General features: G+C 44.0%; 2 protein-coding genes across 2 annotated transcripts in view; both read left to right on the forward strand.

The window, feature by feature from the left end:
- CASR (calcium sensing receptor) overlaps positions 1–13,754 on the forward strand; it is a 71,012-nt gene extending 57,258 nt beyond the window's left edge. Inside the window, exons 5-7 of the mRNA XM_085234848.1 lie at positions 5,080–5,310; positions 7,556–7,679; positions 10,525–13,754. Coding sequence (XP_085090974.1) covers positions 5,080–5,310; positions 7,556–7,679; positions 10,525–11,975 — 1,806 coding nt within the window. The 3' untranslated portion in view covers positions 11,976–13,754. The remainder of the gene's footprint in view (positions 1–5,079; positions 5,311–7,555; positions 7,680–10,524) is intronic.
- A 3,259-nt stretch (positions 13,755–17,013) lies between these two features.
- Positions 17,014–21,691, forward strand: LOC100546481 (cystatin-B). Its single transcript, XM_003202635.5, has 3 exons — positions 17,014–17,209; positions 20,199–20,300; positions 20,948–21,691. The coding sequence occupies exons 1-3, from the start codon at positions 17,144–17,146 to the stop codon at positions 21,074–21,076; spliced, it is 297 nt and encodes a 98-aa protein (XP_003202683.1). The 5' UTR covers positions 17,014–17,143; the 3' UTR covers positions 21,077–21,691.
- Positions 21,692–23,147: the final 1,456 nt, after the last annotated feature.

The following is a 23,147-nucleotide window of genomic DNA, read 5'->3' on the forward strand; positions in this document are numbered from 1 at the left end:
CTCCTTGTTTTCCAGGGATTTGGGTTGCATTCTGTTTTCCATTAACATAATGCTTATGTTTTGCAGCTTTGTTTGAATGATCTGTGTTGGAATAATGCCCTTTAGAGCACACCTTATTTGTATGATGATGGCAGTGACACATCATTATCCCTTACTGAATTTTTACTTTATTGTACACAGCCAAAATCTCTGAACTCATACTGGGTTTATCATCCAGGTCAGGTGACCAGTCAGAAAACAACTTTGATTTGTGTAGTATTACACTCCAGGTCCAGGAATTCTCCATATATATCATTTTCCACTTCACTACCATGGTTTTTGCCCTAATTAGTAGAAACTGCATGAATGCTCACAATATTTTTAAAGAGGGGAGAGATTCTATCATTTAAGGCATTTTTCTCCAGAAAAATACACTTTCACAGCCTTCCAGGTGCATTTTTAGATCTTAAAGCCACTCCTCAGTTGGTGGATCAGTTGAAATCTCCTTGGGATGGCACTGAACTGGGACCAAGGCTATTCCAGATGCTTCAGCTGCTGAAGTTACTTGGCAGGACTTCTGCAGACTCTAAGGAACTAACAGTATAATATCGTGCTTTGTGCTATACAAATGTCTTGGGATTTCATCATACAGTTGGATTTCAATTTAAAATAGAAAGAGGGAAAACACTGGAAAAAAACCCACCTTCTTCATTTAAAAGTAACTTAAGATTATTTTGAAACAGTGATAAAATGTTGGTAGTGTCACCTGCCATCTCCCCCAGATTTAGTCAAACTCATTAGTTGGAACATTTTCCAACTAAACGTTTTTAAAAACTCAGAATGAAGTGTTTCTCCTTTTCTCCATTAAAATATAAGTAATTAAATTAAAAATGGAATTGTGACTTAAAGGTCACATTTCTAAGCTTGACTTAAAAAATAGATTGCACTGAATTTCAACTGACTGGATTTCACATTCAGTTTTCCCAGGTAAATCTTTGATTTCATAAAATTCTATAATTGAGATGTAATGCAGAGGATGTTGCCACTCTATTTATTTGCTCTTGTACGTAGATTGATCCTATTTATTTCCAGGAAAACTACAACAGATACAAAGAGCACAATAACACTGTCTGATAGAGCACATATTCAGGTACAAAACAGTATTTTTCTGCATAGTCATCACCATTAGCTATACGTTTTTACCAGCAATGAACAGAAGCCTGCATGCCATGCTCATAAAAATCTGCACCAGCAGAGGTGAACCAGTTGCTGATGCCACTGGTGAAACGAACCACCCACTGCCTCAGTGTGCTCACATCCACTGTTTAGTTTCCATCAGCATTCAGTAAGTGTTGATGAGTGGGTGCCATTTTTTCCACGCAGAGGAATTCAGTGACATACCTTTGCTTCATACATGCTTCCATGTCAGACGCCAGTTTGTCAGACTACCTCTCTGCTGCCATTTGTCACATGGCAGCAAAATGTAATAGCATATTGGTGGGAACATTCAGCCTCTGCTACCACACCACTGACATTGGTGTCTGATGTCGTGGGCCAACATAATGAAATAGGAGGCATTACTTTCAGAGCAGTCTTCATCTTATGTGCATCCAATTAAGGCAAATGAAAGCTTTTCTGCTATATTTTCCGTCTTTTATCAAGCATGTTTAAATGATGTGCTGTTCAGTATCAGCTCCGCATTAGTTCAGGGCCAGTATTCTAAGGACAAGTGTACACAGAAAGGAAAAGAAAGATCGCAAATGCAGAACGGAGATCAACAGGCTGCACAGCAGTTCTGCTCACTGCCAGCATTAGTCTTTGAGGACTTTTAGGAAACAAAATATCCCAGTCCCACTTTTACTATGTTCCATGCCCTTCTAACTGATAGTTGTATCAGTCTGGAAAAACAGATGCACAATGCCAAAGTGTTATAAGATCATCTCTTTTTTCCTTTGAAATCTCTATGACTCAGCACAAATATCTTTCTGGAGCACTGAATCTTAGAATCACACAGAAGTTTGGATTGAAAGGGATCTTAAAGATCATCTAGTTCCAAACCCTTGCTTCTGTTCCTGTCAGGGACACCTCCCACTAAGCCCCATCCAACCTGGCCTTTAATACTTCCAGGGAGAGGACATCTGTAACTTCTCTGGACTGCTTCCTTTTATGACAGCCAGATATCCTATACTTGTCTTGGTCCCTGAATAAACTCAGTTGGTTCTGAAGTGGTCTCTGATTCTGTATGAATGTAAATCACCTCCTTCCTACAAATCACTGTGTTTGTCATAATCTTCCTCTGCCTCCTCCCTTGACTTAAATAATCCTGCAGTTTTTCTCTTTTCATTTAATGGAAGTTAGACTGGCTGTCTAAGAGTTAGCATCACTATTTCTGGACACCTTTGATCTTCTTTTAATTTTATTCTTCTTTTCTGATCAAGTTACTGGAACTAAATGCATTTTCCAAGGAAAACTGTACTATTAATGTATATACTGGCACCATATTCTCCATGTAATTTTCTTTCTCATTCCATCATAATATTTCATTTGCCTTTTCAACTGCATCCTACATAGGGTGCCTAAAGTAATGAATGGGTTTGTGTCTAGAGTGGTTACAGTTAATTTGAATTTCAATAAGGATCATGAATAGCTTAAATTTTTACTTTAATATATGGCACATTGCATTTGTCATATGTGTAGGTTGCTCTAAAAGTAATGCCTCCTATTTATTTACATGGAAACTACAATACTGGAAGAAAAAAAAAAGGAGACAGTGAGAGAAAGCAGCAGAATTAAATGCTGAGATATACAATGAAAAGTAGAGCATGTTAATAAAGATAGACCCATAGACAGATTGGAAGGAATGAAGAAAATAAAAAACCATATTGATTCAGGGAACATTTCTTTAACATAATTTTATGAGTGGCTCTTTCAGGAGTGCCATGCACATATTTCCTCCAGATACTTGACTTTTGACAGTTGTCAAATCCTGTATACCATAACCACTGGGTTAGTGACAGCTGAGACTTCAAGTACTTATGGATATTGCAGTGACTAAAAATCTGAAACAAGAGGGAAAAACAGATCCTCAGAAATTCAAAGTGAGCAGGAGAACTCACCACTTTCAGTACAAATACAAATCATAGCTGGTACATGGGCACTAGTTAAAGACCTGCTACAGTTCAGGCAGAGTAAATAACAACTCAGATCGGGACACTGACATTTATTTAAGAATTAACGAAAGTTGAGCAGTGGGAGGAAGTAGCAGGCTGGGAGAGTTTGGAGAAGGGTCAATGGAGCAGTTTCTGTACAAGAAGCAGCAAATCTGGAGAGGATTCATGAGCCAGGGAAAGATCTAACAAAGGCTTGTAAAATCCTGGGTGATGTGGAAAAGGTGACTTGTGAATAAAGGTCACTGCAGCAGTACTCATTCAGGGCTAGTGTAGGTCAGCAAAGTGCTGCAGTAATGTGTGAAACTGTAATACTGATTTGGAGTGAGGAGAAATATGGCTCAATATAAGAACTCAAATCTGGTCTAGATACCAGTGTTAGAGGAGTTACTGTGGGGTAGCTGCTAGAGCCTGCAGAGAAATGCAGGTTTCCTGAGTCATCAGGTGCTTGAGTCCCATCCTGCACATTAACATTTGGACATACTTCTAACATGAACACATAAAGCTGAAATTGCCAGCCACATCCTTTGTGCTTTTGATTATTCCAGACTCTTTCAGACTGGAATTAATAGAAACAGTGAGAAAAAACAAGGGTATCTCTGCAGCTCTGAAGATTTTGCTTTGAGATAGGAGGGTCCCAAGGAGAAAAAGAGAAAAATGAGACAATTTAGTAAAACTGACTAGAATTAATGAGGTGATTCTGTTCCTCTGTTCCTTTTTTTTTTTTTTTTTCCAGGTGAAAGCACTTCAGCAAAGCAGTTTTTTTCTGTTCTGTGCTTAGGGAGCAAGGAGAACTCTGCCTGCCTAGAGAAATTTATCTCATTTGTTACTTTTTTTTTTTTGCATTTTGCTATCCAAGATTGAATGCTTGTGTAGTCACAGATAAGAGAGGGAGAACTGGACTTATAACCCATTGAAGGCACTAAAGCAAGAACAGCAACTGTACCACAGTGCTTTAGGGACAGATGACATCCAGGTGCCTTCAGAGTCACACCAGCTTTTCATACTTAATGTCTACAGAGAAATTGTCTAACTGAGAGCATCCATTAATAAGGGAAAAAAGCTGGTAAGTGAAGAAGACAGCAACTAATTCCTGAAGATTGAAGAAGTGCCTATTGTGTGGATGAATTGTCTCACAGTTGTTTGTTGCTGTTTCTGTCATCTACTTGTAAGGCTATTTGGGATCATCAGTTTTTCAGCTGCAGTTGTTTCTGGGATTAACTGCTTTTGTCTATAGCATGTGACAGCTTAAGGCATGAAAATTACAGAAGTCAACATGTGGGGACAGGCAGAATATGATTATCTGAAACTGCGTGACAATGGGACAGAAACTAGAAAAAGAAAGAGCTATGAACTGCCCAGGCCTGCTTTGTAGTGAGTTATTTGGATTTGTTGGTTTTTACGCAAGTGCATTAGGCTTGGGATTTTCAAATTAAAAGATGAGTTTGAATTGTTTCCCAAGTATTTCTGCTTCTGAGTGATTAATCATTCAGAGATGAACAGTGCCAACTGATTACATTTATGTAGAGAATAGTTTTGCAAGAGAAGGACAAGAAGGATACCTAGATGACCAAAACACTTCAGTCACTTCTGCCACATTTCTGCCCCTCGAAGGAGAGATGAAGGCTGGGGAAGGTGGTAGAAAGGGACAAAAGAGGAATGTCAGAAGGCTGAGAGGTGTAGCAACTGGTGAGCAGTGTTGCAGTGGGTGCAATCCATCCTATGGGCTACAACACCTTGTGCCATCTACAAGGTTTGCATAGGGTTTGTGTGTACATGTCTATGAGAGAAATCCTGCTGCTGATGTAATAAAGTGGGTTTTTTGAGAAATTAGGAGCTGCAGTAAAGCGATTATTTCCAGTTTTGTTCCCATATCTGATCTGTCCATGTTGTGAAAAACAGGCATTTACAATGTCTCTGTATCCCTCTCTAGGTTCTGAAGCACCTGCGCCACTTAAATTTCACCAGTAACATGGGGGAGCAAGTGGACTTTGATGAGTTTGGAGACCTGGTAGGGAATTACTCAATAATCAACTGGCATCTCTCTCCAGAGGATGGCTCAGTCATCTTTGAGGAGGTTGGGCACTACAATGTGTATGCCAAGAAAGGGGAGAGGCTCTTTATCAATGAAAACAAAATCCTGTGGAGTGGATTCTCAAAGGAGGTAAGTGCTTAAATCCTCAAAGTGTTGTTTAACAAGGTGCATCAATCTGAAATTGGAACAAACTTTGCATAATTCTCATGCACTGCAACTCATTAAAAGACCTATTCATCTTATTGTATACATATTCTCTGCCCTAGTCCATCACACCCTCAAAATACACTCCTGGATTGGCTGGCAGATCAGAGAACTCTGCAGCAGCCAAATTTGCCTAGCACATTTACACCATCAGCTGAGCCTTACCTTTGCGGTACCTTTTCTAACAAAGTACCTTTTTTTGTTTGTTTTTTTCCCCACACTTGAACTGAGTAATTATGTTTTCTTTTCTACATTCCTCCAGCAGTGCAATATCCTTATTCTCTGTCCTAACTATTAAAATGCAGCAATGTTGCCGAGTTTCATGCCAGAAAATGTAAATTATGTGACAGCAGGGGGGACTGTAATCTCTATGTCTATTATAGTTTGTTTTGTTTTGTTTTTCAGTTTATGGCATTTAAATTTCTCCCAGATAACAGCTTTGCTCAAAGGCAGAATAGCCAGTACTCTACTAATTGGAGTCTTCTGAGCTTCAGTCTTCCTCAAAAAAGATTAAATATAATTAATTTTAACTTTTTAGCACAGGAGCTGTAGCTTTGGCCAGAGTTGGAAGGAAAAAAAAAGAGTTAAAGAGTAGGTAAAATAGATGGATTTGTTCTGGCAGAACTTGATGAAATTTCCCACAAAATACTTAAAAAGGCAGCCAAAGCGATCTCAATAGTACTAGCAATTTGTCTTTGAGAAATATGGAGAACGGGTGATGTCTCAAAGGATTAGAGAAGGGTAAATCGTGATATCTGCTTTTTAAAGCAGATATTGGAGAGCTAAGGGAATTACACACAATTAAGCTGAGCTTCAGTAATCCAAAAGACTTGATAAAAACAAATATTAAACAGTTTATAAATAGTTAGAGGATAATGAAATGATAAGAAAAAAGCCAACCTGGATTTGTCAAAATGAAATCATGTAAAACCAATTTAATTTTCCTCTCTGGCAATACAATCAGCTTAGTAGATAACAGAGAAACAGCACACAACTTCAGCTGGGTTTTTGATTCAGCCCTGTTCAAACTCATCACTGATAGCCTAGGAAAAGACAGGACAGGCCATGTCCTCTGATGGATGTACAACCTGTGGAAAGCTGTCTCAGGCAGTAGGTGTTAGCAATTTGCTGCAGTGCTTTAAGTGGGGAGCTGCCAGGATTTTCCCTGGATATGCATCTGCCCAATTAATTATGCACTCCTGATTAACAGCTTAGAACTAGTGTTCCCAAAATGCTGCAGCCATGCACTTAGCGATATACAGATCAGGGTACTCTGCTGGCAATGGAAAATATGTGTTTAGCTCACATTCTCATGCCCATGCGTGCCTGTGCAACCACTCACTGCCAGGGTGTGTCTGTGCCCACATGGGCTCACTCACACACAGCATGAGCTTGCAGCCAGCAAGTAACACAGCTGGTCACTGCAGCAGCAAAAGCCTGGAAGCCTGGATAACCATTCTGGTGAAAGTGAGGTGGGGGCTTTGCAAGTCCTCTCCACGGGCTTTGACATGGAGAATCTAAGGTGTGCTTCTTGCAGAGATGTTCTTTTCTGGATCTGTGTGTACCCACTGATCTGCATGTTCAGATGCTTGGTGTTCTAAGACTAAGGTCTTTCTCTCTTTTATATGAAAACTCATCTTGTACAGTTAATTTACCTTATTTTTCTTCCTAGGCCAGAGAGGGCCTTCGGGACAGTGAGAGGAAGTAGCTTCAAGGAACAGTTCTAAGTCCTGTAAATCATTAGCACTCAACAGACAATCTATGGGAAAGGGGATCAGCAGTCAGAGTCCATCATCTCCGCAGTTGATTTAAGTTCCTGCCATAGACATGAATTGTCTTTTCTTTCAGTCACCTAAGGACTGTTTTCTGGTGTGTGTCTCAAGAGTCACGTACCATTCTGCAGTGCCCACAACACAGTTGAGATTAGAGAGCTCTGCTGATCTTCCCTACCATTCATTGATGCCATCCTTCAAATGTATTATTACTGCAGGGGGTTGAGGGAAGTCTGTTGTGCAAGATCTTCAGTGGACAGAAGAGGGGAGTGTTTGAGGCTCTCCACCTAGCATGTTAAACAAGCAGTTACACCCTTGGGGTAAGCTCAAGGCCTGCTGTAGGAAGACTGTACTTGAAGTACTTTACTGTTAACCCTCTTCGGGCTCTTTTCTTGCAGGTGCCCTTCTCTAACTGCAGCATGGACTGCCTGCCAGGCACCAGGAAGGGCATTATTGAAGGAGAGCCCACATGCTGCTTCGAGTGTGTGGACTGCCCTGATGGGGAATACAGTGATGAAACAGGTAATGCAAACAGCACTGATTTGGGGTTTGCGTGGACCAGAAGAGTCCTCTGGGCATTGCCCACAATTGTACTGAAGTCACTTTCCTGCAGTGCTGAGCTGGAGGCTGCTCTGCCAGGAGCTTCACAGAAAGCATAGAGGGAAATTTGGAAAGTTTCTCATGCAGCCAGAAGCAAACTCTGCTGCACTGTAGAAGTTTTTCTTTCTTCAGAAATCTGGAGAAAGGAGACACTCCCTAACCTAATCCTAGCTATTGTAGTTGTCAGTGCATCTCCACCTTTTCCTCATGTTAACCGCTTTTCATTCCACATTTTACGAAGAAATAAAGTCCATTCTATTCCTGACTTCACAAGCAAAAAGGAATATTTCCCTTTATGGGTTCACTAAGCACATGTTCTGTTGAACACTGGCACTGCAAGAGATCTCTGGGTTCTATTGAACATGCATGGACATCTTTTTTGTTGGTTTCAGAGAGAGTTTAGGACTGCTCAGGGTCTGCAGTGAAAACTCCAGTTTTAGAGCTGGTTGAAACCTTCTGAATTTTCAACACTATTATCAGCTCCTCAGCATTGGGCATCCCAGGCTAATGAAGGCAAATAGAATCTTCCAGAGCAGCAGTCCAATCAACAATGCTGAGTGCTCAGGTTCTCCTCACCCTCTTCAGCAGCGCTGGCCCCAGCACACACTGCAGACTCTGCATGAGATAAAAAGCAGTCAGGTGCATGCAAGACTGAAAAAATATTCTCCTTTGAGAGAATCTGATTTGCATCCTATCTAATGGGAATGGTAATACTTTTACCCAAACACATAGTAAACATATTGTACATATAGTAATGCATAGAAGAGTACTTACAGTATATGTACGTAAATGTATAGTACAAGTCACACTGGTGTAGCATTTTTTAATTAAATAGAAACAAACTCGGTCATTTGTAATGTCCACCATTTGTTGCTTTTCATAAGATTTTGGGAACTGGCACTAGTATATTTGCAAGATTTGTGAGGCTGAGGGGGCAACTGCCTTTGGAATCCACAGTTTTCTGCTTCAATTTCAGCTGACAGTAATGCTCTTTATTTCCTGTACTTATCAGTTTTATAGGCATAGAGAACAGTTTCACAACCAGTCTCATCAAACTGACATACTGATACTACTGAAGGAGAGAATCTCTCTTCTTCTCCCCTAGCTATTTGCTTTCATCCAAAAGTACTTGTGCAGCCAAGGACCAAACAGGTTCAGTCTCTGGTCTTCATGAAAGTGACCTCCTTTTTGGGAGGTTGAGTTTCCACTTGGAGCAAAGGATGGGACAGGAATGAGCGGCCTCACAAGAAGAAAGAAGTCTGGTTTGCTGCCTTCTGTGGCAGCATAGTCTCTAGATCAGCTCAAGACAGCAGTAAATACAGTTCTTCAGGATGCAGTGACAAACAGATGCCTCCAATCAGGTAGAGGTGACTGAATTCCCCAGTATTGGAGGTTAGCTCTGCCCCACATGCAGTTTGCAATATACTTCCAGGTAAAAGGCCCACAAAAAATAGAAGTGATTGGCTAAACAGAAGTAAATGAAATGATGTGGTGATGGAAGCCCCTGACTAGTGCATGTCTTTCAGATGAACAGCTTAGGCAAAACAACCAGTTATTAGGAGAGCAGTGTCATCTCCCTGCAGCCAACCCTCCAGAACAAGTGGGCTTGAAATACTCTGTGCTCATTACTGACTTCCTCAGGAATGCCCCATTCATAGAAGCCTTCAAGGTCACATTGGATGGAGCCCAGGGTAAGCCAGTCTACTGGGTGGCAACCCACATGGCAGAGGCTTGTAACTGGATGGGCTTTAATGTCCCTTCCAACCCAAGCCGTTCTAGGATTTTATGATTAGCACCAAGCTTTGCTCTAGGAGCTGTGCTCAGAGTCTCTGCACTCAAGTGCAAAGCTCGGAGGGTGACTGCTGCATGTTTGTCCCCTGAACTCACTGTATCCCACAGCTTTCGTGCTGGGATCCTGAAGGATGAGGTAGGATGTGAATTCCAACTCACTCATTTCCATTGCTATCAATGGAGTCATGAACCTCACCATTGGAGCATAAGACCTATTTGGGTTGAATAAAAGCAGTGGTAGTAACCCCCTCCCTTTTGATTATGGCAGTCACTGGAGACAGATGTTGCCATCCCAATGGGCTCTAACTAGCTCTACTCAGAAGGAGACAGAGGCATTGATTTTCCCTCTGCAACTATCACAGGGATGCTTTCCTGGGTGTGAAGAGAGTGATATCATTAGGACACATCTCCCCCAATGTTCCAGCATGAAATGGGAGTGTGATGGGAGTCAAGGGCATTGTTTGCCTTCAAAGATAAGCATTTCAAACACATCTAAGACTTGCCTCCAAAGATTATGAAATAAGCTCTCAAAGAACTTAAGGAGGCAAGCACATTTATAATTTTTCCTGTAACAGAGATAGGCAGGATGTGTCAAATGATAAGAGTGTGAGAAGTATGAAGACAAAGAGAAGCAGGTGATAAAAATGAAGAAACATAGGATAATAGATCTTGTGTAGCAGCTGACAGTAATCAAACAAGTTTTGCAAAGTTTTGTCAATAAATTGATCCAGGAAGCAGAGTGCATGGGCAGGCCTTTGAGTACGCTTTGTGTTTTCCTATATAGCTGGTGAGAGACTCATTGTTTCACTGTAAAAACTTTGAGACATCGATAAGTGACATTGGGAACCTGCTGACACCTGAAGTGAACAACACCTGTATTTGAGTTGAAAGACAGCATGTAGCTATCATGTACTTTGTCATCCATTTCAGCCTTTCATTCTGACAAACCTTCCCTTTCCTGTCACTTGTTTTTCAGATGCAAGTGCTTGTGACAAGTGCCCTGAGGATTACTGGTCTAATGAGAACCACACATCCTGCATCCCCAAGCAGATAGAGTTTCTATCCTGGACAGAACCCTTTGGAATTGCTTTAACTCTCTTTGCTGTGCTGGGAATTTTCCTGACTTCTTTTGTCCTGGGAGTCTTCACCAAATTTCGCAACACTCCCATCGTCAAGGCCACAAACCGAGAGCTGTCTTACCTCCTCCTCTTCTCCTTGCTCTGCTGCTTCTCCAGCTCATTGTTCTTCATTGGAGAGCCCCAGAACTGGACTTGCCGTCTGCGGCAGCCAGCTTTTGGCATCAGCTTTGTCCTCTGCATCTCCTGCATCCTAGTGAAAACCAATTGCGTCCTGCTTGTCTTCGAGGCAAAGATCCCCACAAGCCTCTACCGAAAGTGGTGGGGCCTCAACCTCCAGTTCCTCCTGGTCTTCTTGTTCACATTTGTGCAGATTGTCATCTGCGTGATTTGGCTCTACACAGCCCCACCATCCAGTTATCGAAACCATGAGCTGGAGGATGAAATTATCTTCATCACCTGCCACGAAGGCTCCTTGATGGCCCTTGGGTTCCTCATTGGCTACACCTGTCTCCTGGCAGCCATCTGCTTCTTCTTTGCCTTTAAGTCTCGAAAACTGCCTGAGAACTTCAATGAAGCCAAGTTCATCACCTTCAGCATGCTGATCTTCTTCATTGTCTGGATCTCTTTCATCCCAGCTTATGCCAGCACATATGGCAAGTTTGTCTCTGCTGTGGAGGTGATTGCAATACTGGCTGCCAGCTTTGGGCTTCTGGCCTGCATCTTCTTTAACAAAGTCTACATCATCCTCTTCAAGCCTTCCCGCAACACCATTGAGGAGGTACGCTGCAGCACAGCTGCCCACGCTTTCAAGGTGGCTGCCAGGGCCACACTGAGACGCAGCAATGTGTCACGCAAGCGTTCCAACAGCCTCGGAGGTTCCACTGGTTCCACCCCATCCTCCTCCATCAGCAGCAAGAGCAACCATGAAGACCCTTTTCCTCTACCGGCTTCTGCTGAGCGGCAGCGGCAGCAGCAGCGTCGGTGCAAGCAGAAGGTCAGCTCTGGGAGTGGCATGGTCACCTTGTCACTGAGTTTTGAGGAGCCACAGAAGAACGCCATGGCCAACAGGAACGCCAAGCGCAGGAACTCCCTGGAGGCCCAGAACAGTGATGACAGCCTGATGCGGCACAGAGCCCTGCTCGCTCTACAGAACAGCAAGTCCCTCAGTGCTGAGCCTGGCTTCCAGACAGCATCCAGCCCAGAGACCAGTTCACAGGAGTCGGTGGTGGGAGACAACAAAGAAGAGGTACCAAACCCTGAGGCAGAGCCCTCCTTGCCATCAGCTAACTCCCGAAATTTTATAGGCACTGGAGGCAGCTCTGTCACAGAAAACACAGTACATTCCTAACAAAAGAAGGTCATGAAAAGCACTTCCCCAAGAGGAACTTGCTCACCTCTTGCTTCTGAATGGGAAAGATAACAAAGATACATATCTGTGACACAGTCCCACCACACATTGTTGCTATCGCCAGCCGGGTAAAACACATGCCTCCAGAGGAAAGACTACCAGAAGCCTGTGTCTGGGGAGCCTTGAACTGAATTTGCAGTTGCTTTACTGAAATCAGGACATGTGGGGAGGACAAGTGAAGATTGCCTCTGGTGGGGCTTAAACAGAACTCTGCATACTGTCTTGCCTCTGTAAGCTTTTCCTGCCAGACTGCAACTCAGCTGACTATGGGAGGCACTGAGCAATTCCACAATACTCTGCTTTTACATTTATGTATAATATTCCTCTTTCCCACTATGTATAATATTCCCTCTTTATCCAGTATATGTGATCTGTAACCATGTGCATCAGGACTCTCAGCTGTTCAAAAGCAAGATACACGGTTTCACTTGGGGAAAGCACGGTCACTGGGAAAATAAAAAAGCCCCCAACATCCTGCATGCTGTGTACAGCCAAGGGTGTGAACATGTAAAGTATTTAATGTGACAGAGCACCCTGCTATTTATATTTAGTAATTTCTCCTCATTTCTCCCAGTTTCTCCTCTCTGCCCAGCAGGAAATACTGGACAATACCCTTCATAGACTCCATTGCACTAGACAAAGCTACTAGGTTCCTACTGGTTTCTTCCAGCAGATGTAGCTTTACCTCCAGCCTGCCTGCTTTGGTGGAAGGGGAGAACAGATTGTAAATCCCCCTGGAGATTGCTGCGAGAGCACAATGAGATGTATTTGTGATTGATTATGTCGCTAGTAGTTGTATGCTTAACAAAGTGTTGCTGCTGTAATATTCCACATGGCATACGTGGCTAACCCTTCCACACCATAGTCAGTGTTGTGCTTTGCCATATTAATCCGCCTCATACCCACACATAGCATTGCGCTGGTTGTGACAGTACTTGTGGGCCTGATACAAAGCCAATGAAACAAGGTGAAATAGAGAAATAGCCCCCAAATTTGATAATATTTGAGATGAATATTGCAAGTGTGCATGCTGGTAGAGGATGGAGTAAATAAAAAGTACAGAGTTGGGCTCTGGGACATGCAAACAGACAAATGAGTAAATTGGATGTTTGATTCCTGCAGGCTTTCAACTACGTTATGTCCCTCTTGTTCCATCTTGAAGAGGTAGCATCTAAAGCAGGAGGGGTGCACCATGCCTTGATGAGAGTAAAGACTTCAAAAAGCACATCAGAACTTCATTAGTCCTGGCTCTTGTTCAACATCCCATAAGTAGACATGAGTGCTCCTGACTGTGCATGGTGTGTCTGGTTCCTCTGCATTCTGCAAATGTTGAAGTAAGAAAGTCCTTAGAATAGATTTCTGTTGCAGCCTGAAGAAAGAAAGAGTGATCCTAGGCAACCTGGCAGGAAGGGCAAGGCTATTCTGTAAAATTTACATCCCTCTTCCCAGATCCCATATGCAAGAACAGGCATTTGTCATGAAGATGTGAGTACCTCCCCTCATCACACGCAAAGGCACTCTAAACCACTGTGGAAAGGTATGTAGGCCTGCTACTTATTGTGAGTCAGACAAAAGGACTGTTGTGAATGTGATGGGGAAAATACCACAGTTCTCTTGTTACTGTTTTTGCTTGGTTGACGTTTTGTGTTTTTGTGTGTTGTTTTTTTTCTGGCCAGAGCAAGAAAATAAAACTTACAGGTGACATTACTGCATAAAAAACTTGTTTTGCCACCTCCCCTTGTTGCTGACAAGGAAAAGAAGTTTTGTTTCTGGAAAGTGGAAGTCCAGAACCATTAAGAATGCTATTCAGACAAGTTATTTTTACCCTTTCGTTTATCTGTTATATTGTATGGGGCTGCTGAATAACGGCCTGAACATTTGATTGATCACCTGAGGCGAGCAATGAGTCAGCCATGGGAGCACAGGTGAAGGCAATTCACCTGTGCTACAGGAAGGGGTGGAGCCTGGCTCCACCTCTCCTAGACCCATTTAAGAGCTGACTGCCAGTGGGGAAGGATCTCCCTCTGGAGATCCGCTTCATCAGGAGTTCATCTCGCGAGCCCAGGACAGGGTGAGTGACTTTCTCTTATTTCTCCAATATAAATTATATTAGCCAAGCTCCTGGATATATATCTATACCATCTGTATATCCATTGATTAAACATATATTCACCTTGGAGAGGGCTCAAATTTTAGTTATATCATGTAGGCAGTGATCCGACTCTAACTGTGTGGCCTGCAAACTACAAGATTTATTAAAGCTATGGCACTGCAAGTTAAAAGAAAGAAGAAAAAGAGTTTGAAAATGCATATCACTGGGGTCACACTTCTGGAAACCATATTCTACCACCGGACCTGGTGAGCATTCCTCATTGCTTCTGAAAAACCATGTCCCATTCCCAAGCTGTTGATTGCAGGCTCCAGGCTTAATTTAGAGTTGGTAAGTGAGACCTGTGATTTCCTGCATCTAACTAAATGCGTGAACAGAGATGGCCACTAGATGGCAAAAGGACTAAGAAAAATACTTTGATTATGGCTCGCTCTTAAAATTAAGTTCAGTAGCCAATTTGTTGTAGTGCTAATGAATCACTCCTACATGTCAGATCCAATATGCAGCTCCTGAAGTAGATGGCTTTTAAAGCATAGAAGCACTTAGTGAATTCAGTGTGGGCAATACAAGATACGAACTGTGCACAAATGTAAGAAATGAAGTCAGCACTGCCAACTTGTTTAGAGAATGATATTCACTGGCTTTGCACACAGATTATGTTGATATTTTACTGTTAAGATTTCGGGTTTTCTTCATCCTTTCAATCTACTCACAAGGAAGTTGTACCCTGGTGCACAGTAAGGTTCCAATGGTCTGCCATAATAATATTGTGACAGACCAACCCTTCCCAGTTTGCTGGGGAAGACCCACCCACCCTCACTGCACGCTTACCCTGAGCTAAAAGCTCAGGCTGTGTGTGCCCCTCTGCAGCAGCCTTATTGGAGTGACATACGTGATAGAGGCAAGGGAAAATCAGTTAAAAAAGACAAAAAGACCCCCTTAATGAAGGTGATCTGTAACCAAATTCTTTTTCTCCATGCACAGAGGGTATAGGTTCTCATCCTGCCAAGTTCCAGAGAAAAGAAAAGTTGCTAGCCACATGTTCAAAAGCCTGTCTGTGAGTCACAGGGGATAATGCTGATGACAAGCTGAGCAACATCTCTCTGTAGAAAGTTCACTCCCAAGAACATCCACTAGCATGTCCCATCAGAAGTCACCCACGTGAATGGCTGCTCCTTCCCATCCCCATCCCCCTATGGCTCAAAACCCTACTGAAAATAACATGCCCTTGTTGGTATTTGCTGGACCATGCAGTAGAGAAGCAGAGTCAGTCCTGCACTGGGTTTCCATTGACAGACTTGGTTGATGGATGAGGAACAGGAACCATCCCAGTGAACAGCCCAGTGCTGCACCCTTTCTCTGCCCAAAGCCCAGGCAGAGCACGTATTTGCTCTCCAGGGAGGAGCAATGATATCAGAGGAAAGAAGCACTTCTTCATTTCATTGTGTGCATCTCACCACGTCCTCCCACACCCATGTAGGTTGCCTATGCAGTAGGCATTACCCATTCCTGGTAAACTGAGGGCTACAATTTATCAATTTTACCAGGGGGTGTTGGGAAGTTATAGAGGAGGGTAGTGCTGTTGCTTTTCCAAGGAATTGAATGTTTACAATAATGCTATAGACGTGCTTCTTTGTAGTGATTGAAATCTTCCTGTGTCACCTGATTTCCATTCAGGAAGGATTATACTGATTTTCCTGCTCATCTTGGTGTAGGGCCAGCTTTGTGGCACTGTGCAAGCATGCAGAGCTGCACAGGGCCAGCATCACCTCAAGGCAGTTCCCATTTCCTGCATCCTGCCTGGGCCCTGGGAAGGAGAGATGTTGACAAGCTGGGGGTCAGGGTAGGTCCAGACATGGCAGGGCTGGAGCACCTGCCCTGCTTGGGGGGCAGACCGCCTTCTAAGGCAGTTGGCATAGAAGGTTCCTTTTTGCTCTCCTTGGTTTTTGGCTTGCTGGTTTTTCTTCAGAGGCCATGACTACACCTCCACCACAGCAGACCATGGCACAGTTCAGCCTCCATCACTTTGGTGAACTGTGCCAGGTCCACCACCAGGTCAGCCCCCAGGCTTCTGCATCCCTGCCCTTGAGATCTGTAGATGGGATCACCACATCCTATTGCTAGCACACACACACAGCCTCTGCTGAAATCTGTAATAACATTGGGACTGGCCACCATTCCCCCTAAATGATGGCCAGATACTTGCACAGCCAAGGCAGCATGGGGTCCAGCACTGCCTGAAAAGTGCTGTCCAGACCTCAGGCAGAATACCATCCAGCCCCAGTCTCCATCCCTGCATCTTCGTGCTGTGCTGGGAGCAGTACAGAGGATGCTGCAAGACCTCGGGAGGTCAAGAGCAATGCCCATTAGTCATCATCTCCCCTCACAGACACCTTAATGGTGCTCATGGGTACTCTGCAGAGAGGGCTATCTGCCTTCAGCTTTGTCCAGGCCAGGTAGAACTGGGATTCACATGGTACTGTACACAGTAGATGGGACACATTCACACCTCCTCTTTGGCCAAGGTCTTGGCTCTCTGCGGTGGACTAGGGAGAGCTGAGGATGAGGAGCTCCTCCACGTCCCCAGTACTAGTGCTCTGAAACTCTCCACAGCACATTTTTAGGAAGGAACCTGAATTTGACAGCCCCAAGCTGCACGTCAGGCAAGACAGGTTCTCTCTTAAAAGGCCAGCGGAGTAGCCACCCTGGACCTCAAGGGTGGTTTGCGCACGTATCTTCTTAGATTTCAAGGTGTTCCGAGTGTCCTAGGCCTGGCAGATAAGGCACAGCGCCTAAAGGACACCTGTTAGGCACAACGACCGCCGCGGGGGGAGGAAATTCCCGAGCGAGACCCGGATGCAGCTCCCGATCGCCCGCTGAGGAGAGCCGACGCCCCGCCCCGCTTCCTCCCGCTGCCAGGTTCGGCCCGGGGGCAGCAGCGCGACAGGCGTGGCGGCTGGGAGCGGATCGGATCAGAGCGGAGCGCTGCGCTGCCACCATGTTGTGCGGGGGCGTCTCCAAGGCCCAGCCCGCCACCAGCGAGACGCAGAAGATCGCGGACGAGGTGAGGCGGTTGGAGCCGGGGAGGGCGTGTGGGGTGTGGAGCTGAGCGGGGCCGAGGCGGCTCTCCTGGCTGCGCACATCGCTGCTGCCGGCCCGGTGCGGTGTAAACGGGGGGGACGGCAGCTTTAGGCAGCCGAACGGAGAGCCTCCCCACCTCCTAAAAATAAATAAATGTACGAGCGGGAAGACGACAAGCCGTGGGAGAATATACCGAGCAATTCGGAACCCTCCGGAGCACTGCCTGTGGCGTGCTGGTCAGTCGTGACACAAGCACTACGTGACGTGTGAAGCGTGTGCTCTAATTTGAGCTCCTTGCAGTCTGAATCTTATAACCAACTTTCTGCTTTTGGAGCGGGAGAAAGAGGCAGGCAAAAGCCCGTGCTGCTCCTGCTGTTGCGGGAGGCAGCGTTCAGCTCTCCCCCTGCCAGGGAGCATGTGCGTTCACTCCGGAAAGGCCTGTGCAAACAAGTTCTTTCACGGCGTGTGCTCTCATCCCCTTGGCTTTATCGGTGGGGGTGTGTCAGGCCAGAGAATAACGATGAAGGACACGCTCTTGTTTCTCTTGCGCACTGTCACTGTCCAGATTTGTTTCTGAATGCAAAGGCACAGCAATCTGTAATTCAGAATTAACCTAAGTATCTAAAAATTACTTGAATTGCCTAAATATTTAAAAGCGCATCCAGCTTGTTTTGGTTACTAGTTTAAATTGCTATACTTAGTGATATACGTATGGGAAAATTCCAAGCTGAAATTTGTCCGTGCAAGTGATGTCCTCATCTAGATATTGACTGCAAAGAAGACATGTTCTGTCAATTGAAGACAGGCTTCTCAGATCATCTCGTTTGCTTGAATTTCTGTGGAAATGCGTAGAGCCTGCCCATTTGCTTACCCTAAGCAGTGCATTTCCTGTTTCTGCTTTGCCAGTTCTCACCTGCATGGCATTATTTTTTTAAGAGTCCTGTTTGTTGACCATTTGTTTGGTCAGAGTCATAGCACTGGCATTGAGCAGGCACAGCATGACAGAGCAGGGCAGTTGCCCCTAGCAGTCTCTGGCCTGGAGTGCCTCTCCAGGGCAGGGATTTCCACGTGGCTCTGCTCAGCCTTTGGCTTCTCACTGCAGCTGTGGCAGGCCACTTGCTCCAGGAGCAAGCAGACAGGCTGTACAAATCATCAGAGATCCTCCACTACATGATAATGGTCAGCCCTGTCACTGGACTGCAGGTGATTCATTTGGGAAGGGGCTATAGTGCCAGGCAGTGTGGGGCTTTGTCTAGTCAGCTCTTGGAAACCTCCATGTGTGGAAATGGCGTGGCCTCTCTAGAAAGCATGTCCCACTGCTGGACTGTTCTCATGGGAAAACGGCTTTCCTTATATTCATTTCCTTCTTCCTCTCTTCAGGGCAAGAGTCCAGCCATCTGACCTCATGGTGGCCCATCACTGAGCTTGCTGCAGTTAGTTGGCATCTTCCTGAAACTGGAAGCTTAAAACTGGACACAGCATTCTGAATGTGTTCTGACAAGTAATGGGCAGTCATCACTTAACAACCTCTTCTTCTGGCCTCCTGCTGGTGCAGCCCTGTATACTGTCTGCTTTCATTGCTACCAGGGTGCACTGCTGGCACATGTGTAATGTACTGTCCCCAGGGATCCCCCAGCCCTAATCTTTATTGCAGTCTAGCAGAGTGGGCTGATAGCAGCTCTTTCAGAGATTGCTTCTGTCTGGGCTCTCCCTACTGAGTCAGAATGTCCACTGATCATATGCTGTGGTGAGTCATTGCTGTGACACCCAGCAAGCTGCACCTGCATGTGACTCTGAACTGACTGTACTCATGGAGCCTGGAGTTTCTAGTGGAAACACCAAATGTGCTGAGTGGGTGCAATGTCCCCCTCCTTGCATTTCAGAATGCAAACTTGTTGGATGTGCTTTGGTCACGTCTCTGTGGGACGGGATGGTTGCTGGTTGGCTGTTGCATGCATAAAAGGCCAGAGTTCGGTTTCATGCTTTCTTGGCACAGGAGAGGCAGGAGCACATACCCTGCTGTTCTTCCTGTTGCAGGAATTGTTTCTGTTCCTGCAAGCATTAGAGGTCTGGCAAAGTGGTGCTCCTTTTCTCCCAGGGCAGCAGATGGGATGCAGGCAGCAGTAATGTAATACTGTAGGAAGAATGGAAGTAAATCATGTAACTGAAAATAGAACATCTCACTGCTATTACTGTTGCTCTGGAGTAGAGGAGGGCTGGATAACGGCACAGTCCTCCTAGGAGTCCTCAGTGTGCAGCAGGATTACCTAATGAAAGGGCTAATTCACACTGCTTTTCTAAACGAAGCCTAAAGCTGTCTGCTTTCACAACTGAGAAGCTCACTGCATGGCCATGATGTGCTAGACAGCCAAGTGTGGGGACAGACTGCAGCTCACAAAAGCTCGTCTTGGCAAGTTATTCTGAATTCTTGAGTGCAGCTTTTACACTCTGGAAAAATATATTTTGGGAAAAATATTTACGTTTTGGAACACTGTAAATTGTAGTTATTAAAAGCTAGAAGAACTATTATTTTCCAAGTTTGGTTTTTGGGTGCCTGTTTGTTCTGCACTTCAAAAAGGGAGCTGAAGACAAACAAGGGCTGTTTTTTCTGGTTGAAAAAATGAGATATATTTTAAACGTTGTCTTTTTAAAAGACCATCAAGTCTTGTCCATGTAGATCTTGAACTGCTTTACACTGTTTTTTAAATATATAGAACAGAAAGGGAAGCAGAGACATTAACAGCGGAAATAATTTGTCAAAATGAATGTAGAAAAACAGCGCAGTTCTTTGGTTTCAGTTGGCGGTGACTGAATCGCATCACTGTGTTGCCTTGGCTGCCTGCCTCAGTACCTGGTCTTGCCCTAGTGTAAAATAAGGAACTGAAGGGTAATGAGGCACACTGGTGGCATGAGCCATAAATTGTAAGTATTAAATATTGTAACAGTCTTAGCTAACTTCTTGTTTCCCTAAGGTGAAGCATCAGCTAGAAGAGAAAGAAGGGAAAACCTTTGATGTCTTCACTGCAGTTGAGTTCAAAACTCAGTTGGTGGCAGGGACAAACTACTTCATCAAGGTAGAGAACACTGGGCGATAGAAAAAAAAAAAATAACGTTGGAATGTTTTTTGTGTTTACTTACCTACACAGAAATGCTTGTGATTTAGTTTTTAAAATATATATATTCGTGCATTAAAAAAAAATAATTAAAAAAAAACATTTCCCTACCACCTCCCAGCCTGTTTCCTTGCCTTAAATGGAGATATGCATATTTCTCTATTTTCATAATAATTTGTCCTCTTTAGTTATTTTGTGAAAGTTGATTTTGTAAAAATTATACATCCACGATGCTGAACACTAGTGTATTAAGTAAAGCCCAGATTTGTAAAGATACAGCCAAGTATCAAACCTCTTTTCACCACACACACACAAAGTGGTCAAAGCATTTAAGTGTTTGTTGTTCCAGATAAGATTCTCACTAGCACCAGTTCCCTGTCTGCACATTCCCTGTCTTGGATAGAGGGAGGGCTTGCAGATCCAAGGTTGAGGTGCTGTTTCCACCAAGATGCAGCTCCCAATCTGCCTCAGAACAAGGTGACACCTGCTGAGGGGGTGCTTTTTCTCTACCACCTCTTTGATTGCCCCATCCTCAAAACATGCCACCCTAAACCCCTCTCCTGATTGAACATTGCTCCACACCTCTTACTGGTTTTCATACTTTACAGGTCCATGTTGGCAATGATGAATTCATGCATCTGCGGGTGTTCAGAAGCCTTCCTCACGAGGACAAACCATTGAGTCTTCATGGATATCAGAGCAGCAAGACCAAACATGATGAACTGGCCTATTTCTAGTAAATTTATCTCATGCACTTTCCTAATGATTTCTTATGTATATTTTCTGTAGGCTGCAAAATGTTGATTCCTGTGCCAACAAAGAAAATTTTTTTTAAAAAATGTAATAGTGGAAAGAAAAACCATCTTCTTCCATTCCCTTACCGTGCAATATCTAAATGAATCACATAGCTCTCCTTTCACCTTTTGCTTATGCTAACCTGAGTAGCTGCACTGATTGTGATGTAGCTTAATACTGTGGTGTGTTTGTGGACTTTCCTGACCTGGGAATTGCCAGGGAGTGGAACCAGCACTCACATATTTGCAGCAAAGAGCAAGAGGAAAACCTGAACCTTTATGTGCTGCTTTGCAACTGTGGGCATATCCATAGATTTAATTCTATTATATTTTTTATTGGCAAAGACCTGAGGCAAGAGAGAGAGGTGGGCTGCAGTCTTTTTTAAGAAACATTCCCTTGGTAGTAATGCTTGTCCTGTTGCCAGCAGTAGGATATAATGTCCAGTAGAGGATGTATGAGTTTTCTGAGTGCTGAGGAAAAGTACTGGAAAGGAATTTCAGCTGGACAAGCATTTCTGCATTTATGACAATAAATATTTCTCTCAGATTTAGATGGTATATTTCACTGGTGTTTCACTGTTTTATTGCTTTTTCAGTACTGGCAGTTATCTTGCTCAGAGCTTTTTTCCATAAGCTTTTTTTCGTATTCCAGATGTCCTTATGTTTATGTTTGTTTTTATGTTTTAATTAGAAATACTTTATTTTAATCTGGTGAGGGACATGGAATGGAACAAGGAAGGCTTCACCAAGTATGTCAGCTGTAAGAGGATTGCTAAGGAAAATGTGGGCTGTTGACAGAGGACACAGAAAAGACTGAATGCTGCTCAGTGTTACCTATGTCTTCATTGGCAGGATTTGCCCTCAGCATCTGGAGGTCCCTGAGACTAATAGGAGAATCTGCAGAAAGGAAGACTTCCCCCCTGCAAGGGGAAGGCTGTGTGTGTGCATTGGAAGTTTTGACACGTGCCTTGTATAATGAACTGGCGAGGGGAGAGATGTTGCTGCATTCTGAACTGAGGGGTACCAGCCCACTTTTACACTGCTGTATGTTCTTGGTCCTGTAATATGTTCTGGGTCTAGAAACTCCCAGCAGTTTTGAGAATAGGGAGCATGGTGAACTTACATGTGTATTACTGTGCTTCTTACATACAATGTAGGTAGCATTGCTTACAGAGCATGTTCTGCCTCCTGATTAAGGGAGGACTTAACAGATCTCTTAAATACTTTCTCCTATACGTGCTTTTACTCATATCTGCCAAAAGAATCTCCACCCCCAGTGTTAAACATAAAAAGAGTACATCTGCATTGTAACGCAGTTCCTGTTTTGCTAAAATGAAGTAGTTCTGGAGACAGTCATATAGTTGTTTTTTGTTGCTGGTAAACTTATAAATTATTTTCTTGGTTCAAAAAGCTAAATATCTTTGCCAAATGCTCTTCTGAGAGGAGGACAGCTAGTGCTGATAAAGCCAGACTTACAGCATTTTAAAGACATCTGACAGCGAAATTCAGCTCTCATGGAAAATATTAGGCAGTAATCCCAAATTCACAGGAATCTACAAATTGTCTTCACACTTTAAGGACTTAAAGCATTTGATTTGATGTCTCACCCCTGAGCACCAGCACAGAGTTGCATGGCAGGTAACTCCAGAGACCCTGCCTGAACAGCTGCCAGCAGGAAAATAAGGTTGTGGTGGTTCAGGGTTGCCCTCTATCTTTGTTCCCGCAGAAGTCTTAACTGAAGACTTGTCATTGCAGGTGGCTGTTGCTACAAAAAAGGGTGAACTCCATACATCCCCAGTCATCAGGGTCACTCTGGACTCCAGGGTCTGAACACGGATTGAGCTGTTTCTGCTGCAGCTCCTCCCGCTACTTTGAGTAGTTCCGCCCCTTCCTCATCCCCACCCCAAACAGCCAAGCTGCCTTTAGAGAGTTTGACTTCTCAGCTCCTCCTCTAAATATGTTTATTCTTCTTCTTCTGGAGATCAGCCAATAGCTTGTAATTAATGCACTTAAA

The sequence above is a fragment of the Meleagris gallopavo genome, chromosome 1 (genome assembly GCF_905368555.1).
Source record: "Meleagris gallopavo chromosome 1, MGAL_WU_HG_1.1, whole genome shotgun sequence".
NCBI classification, from domain to species: Eukaryota; Metazoa; Chordata; class Aves; order Galliformes; family Phasianidae; genus Meleagris; species Meleagris gallopavo.

Bases quoted from the DNA above. Each gene is read 5' to 3' on its own strand.
- LOC100546481 (XM_003202635.5), top strand. From the start codon at position 17,144: ATGTTGTGCGGGGGCGTCTCCAAGGCCCAGCCCGCCACCAGCGAGACG. The intron at 17,210-20,198 runs GTGAGGCGGTTG...TGTTTCCCTAAG, and splicing joins CGCAGAAGATCGCGGACGAG to GTGAAGCATCAGCTAGAAGA. The intron at 20,301-20,947 runs GTAGAGAACACT...CATACTTTACAG, and splicing joins GGACAAACTACTTCATCAAG to GTCCATGTTGGCAATGATGA.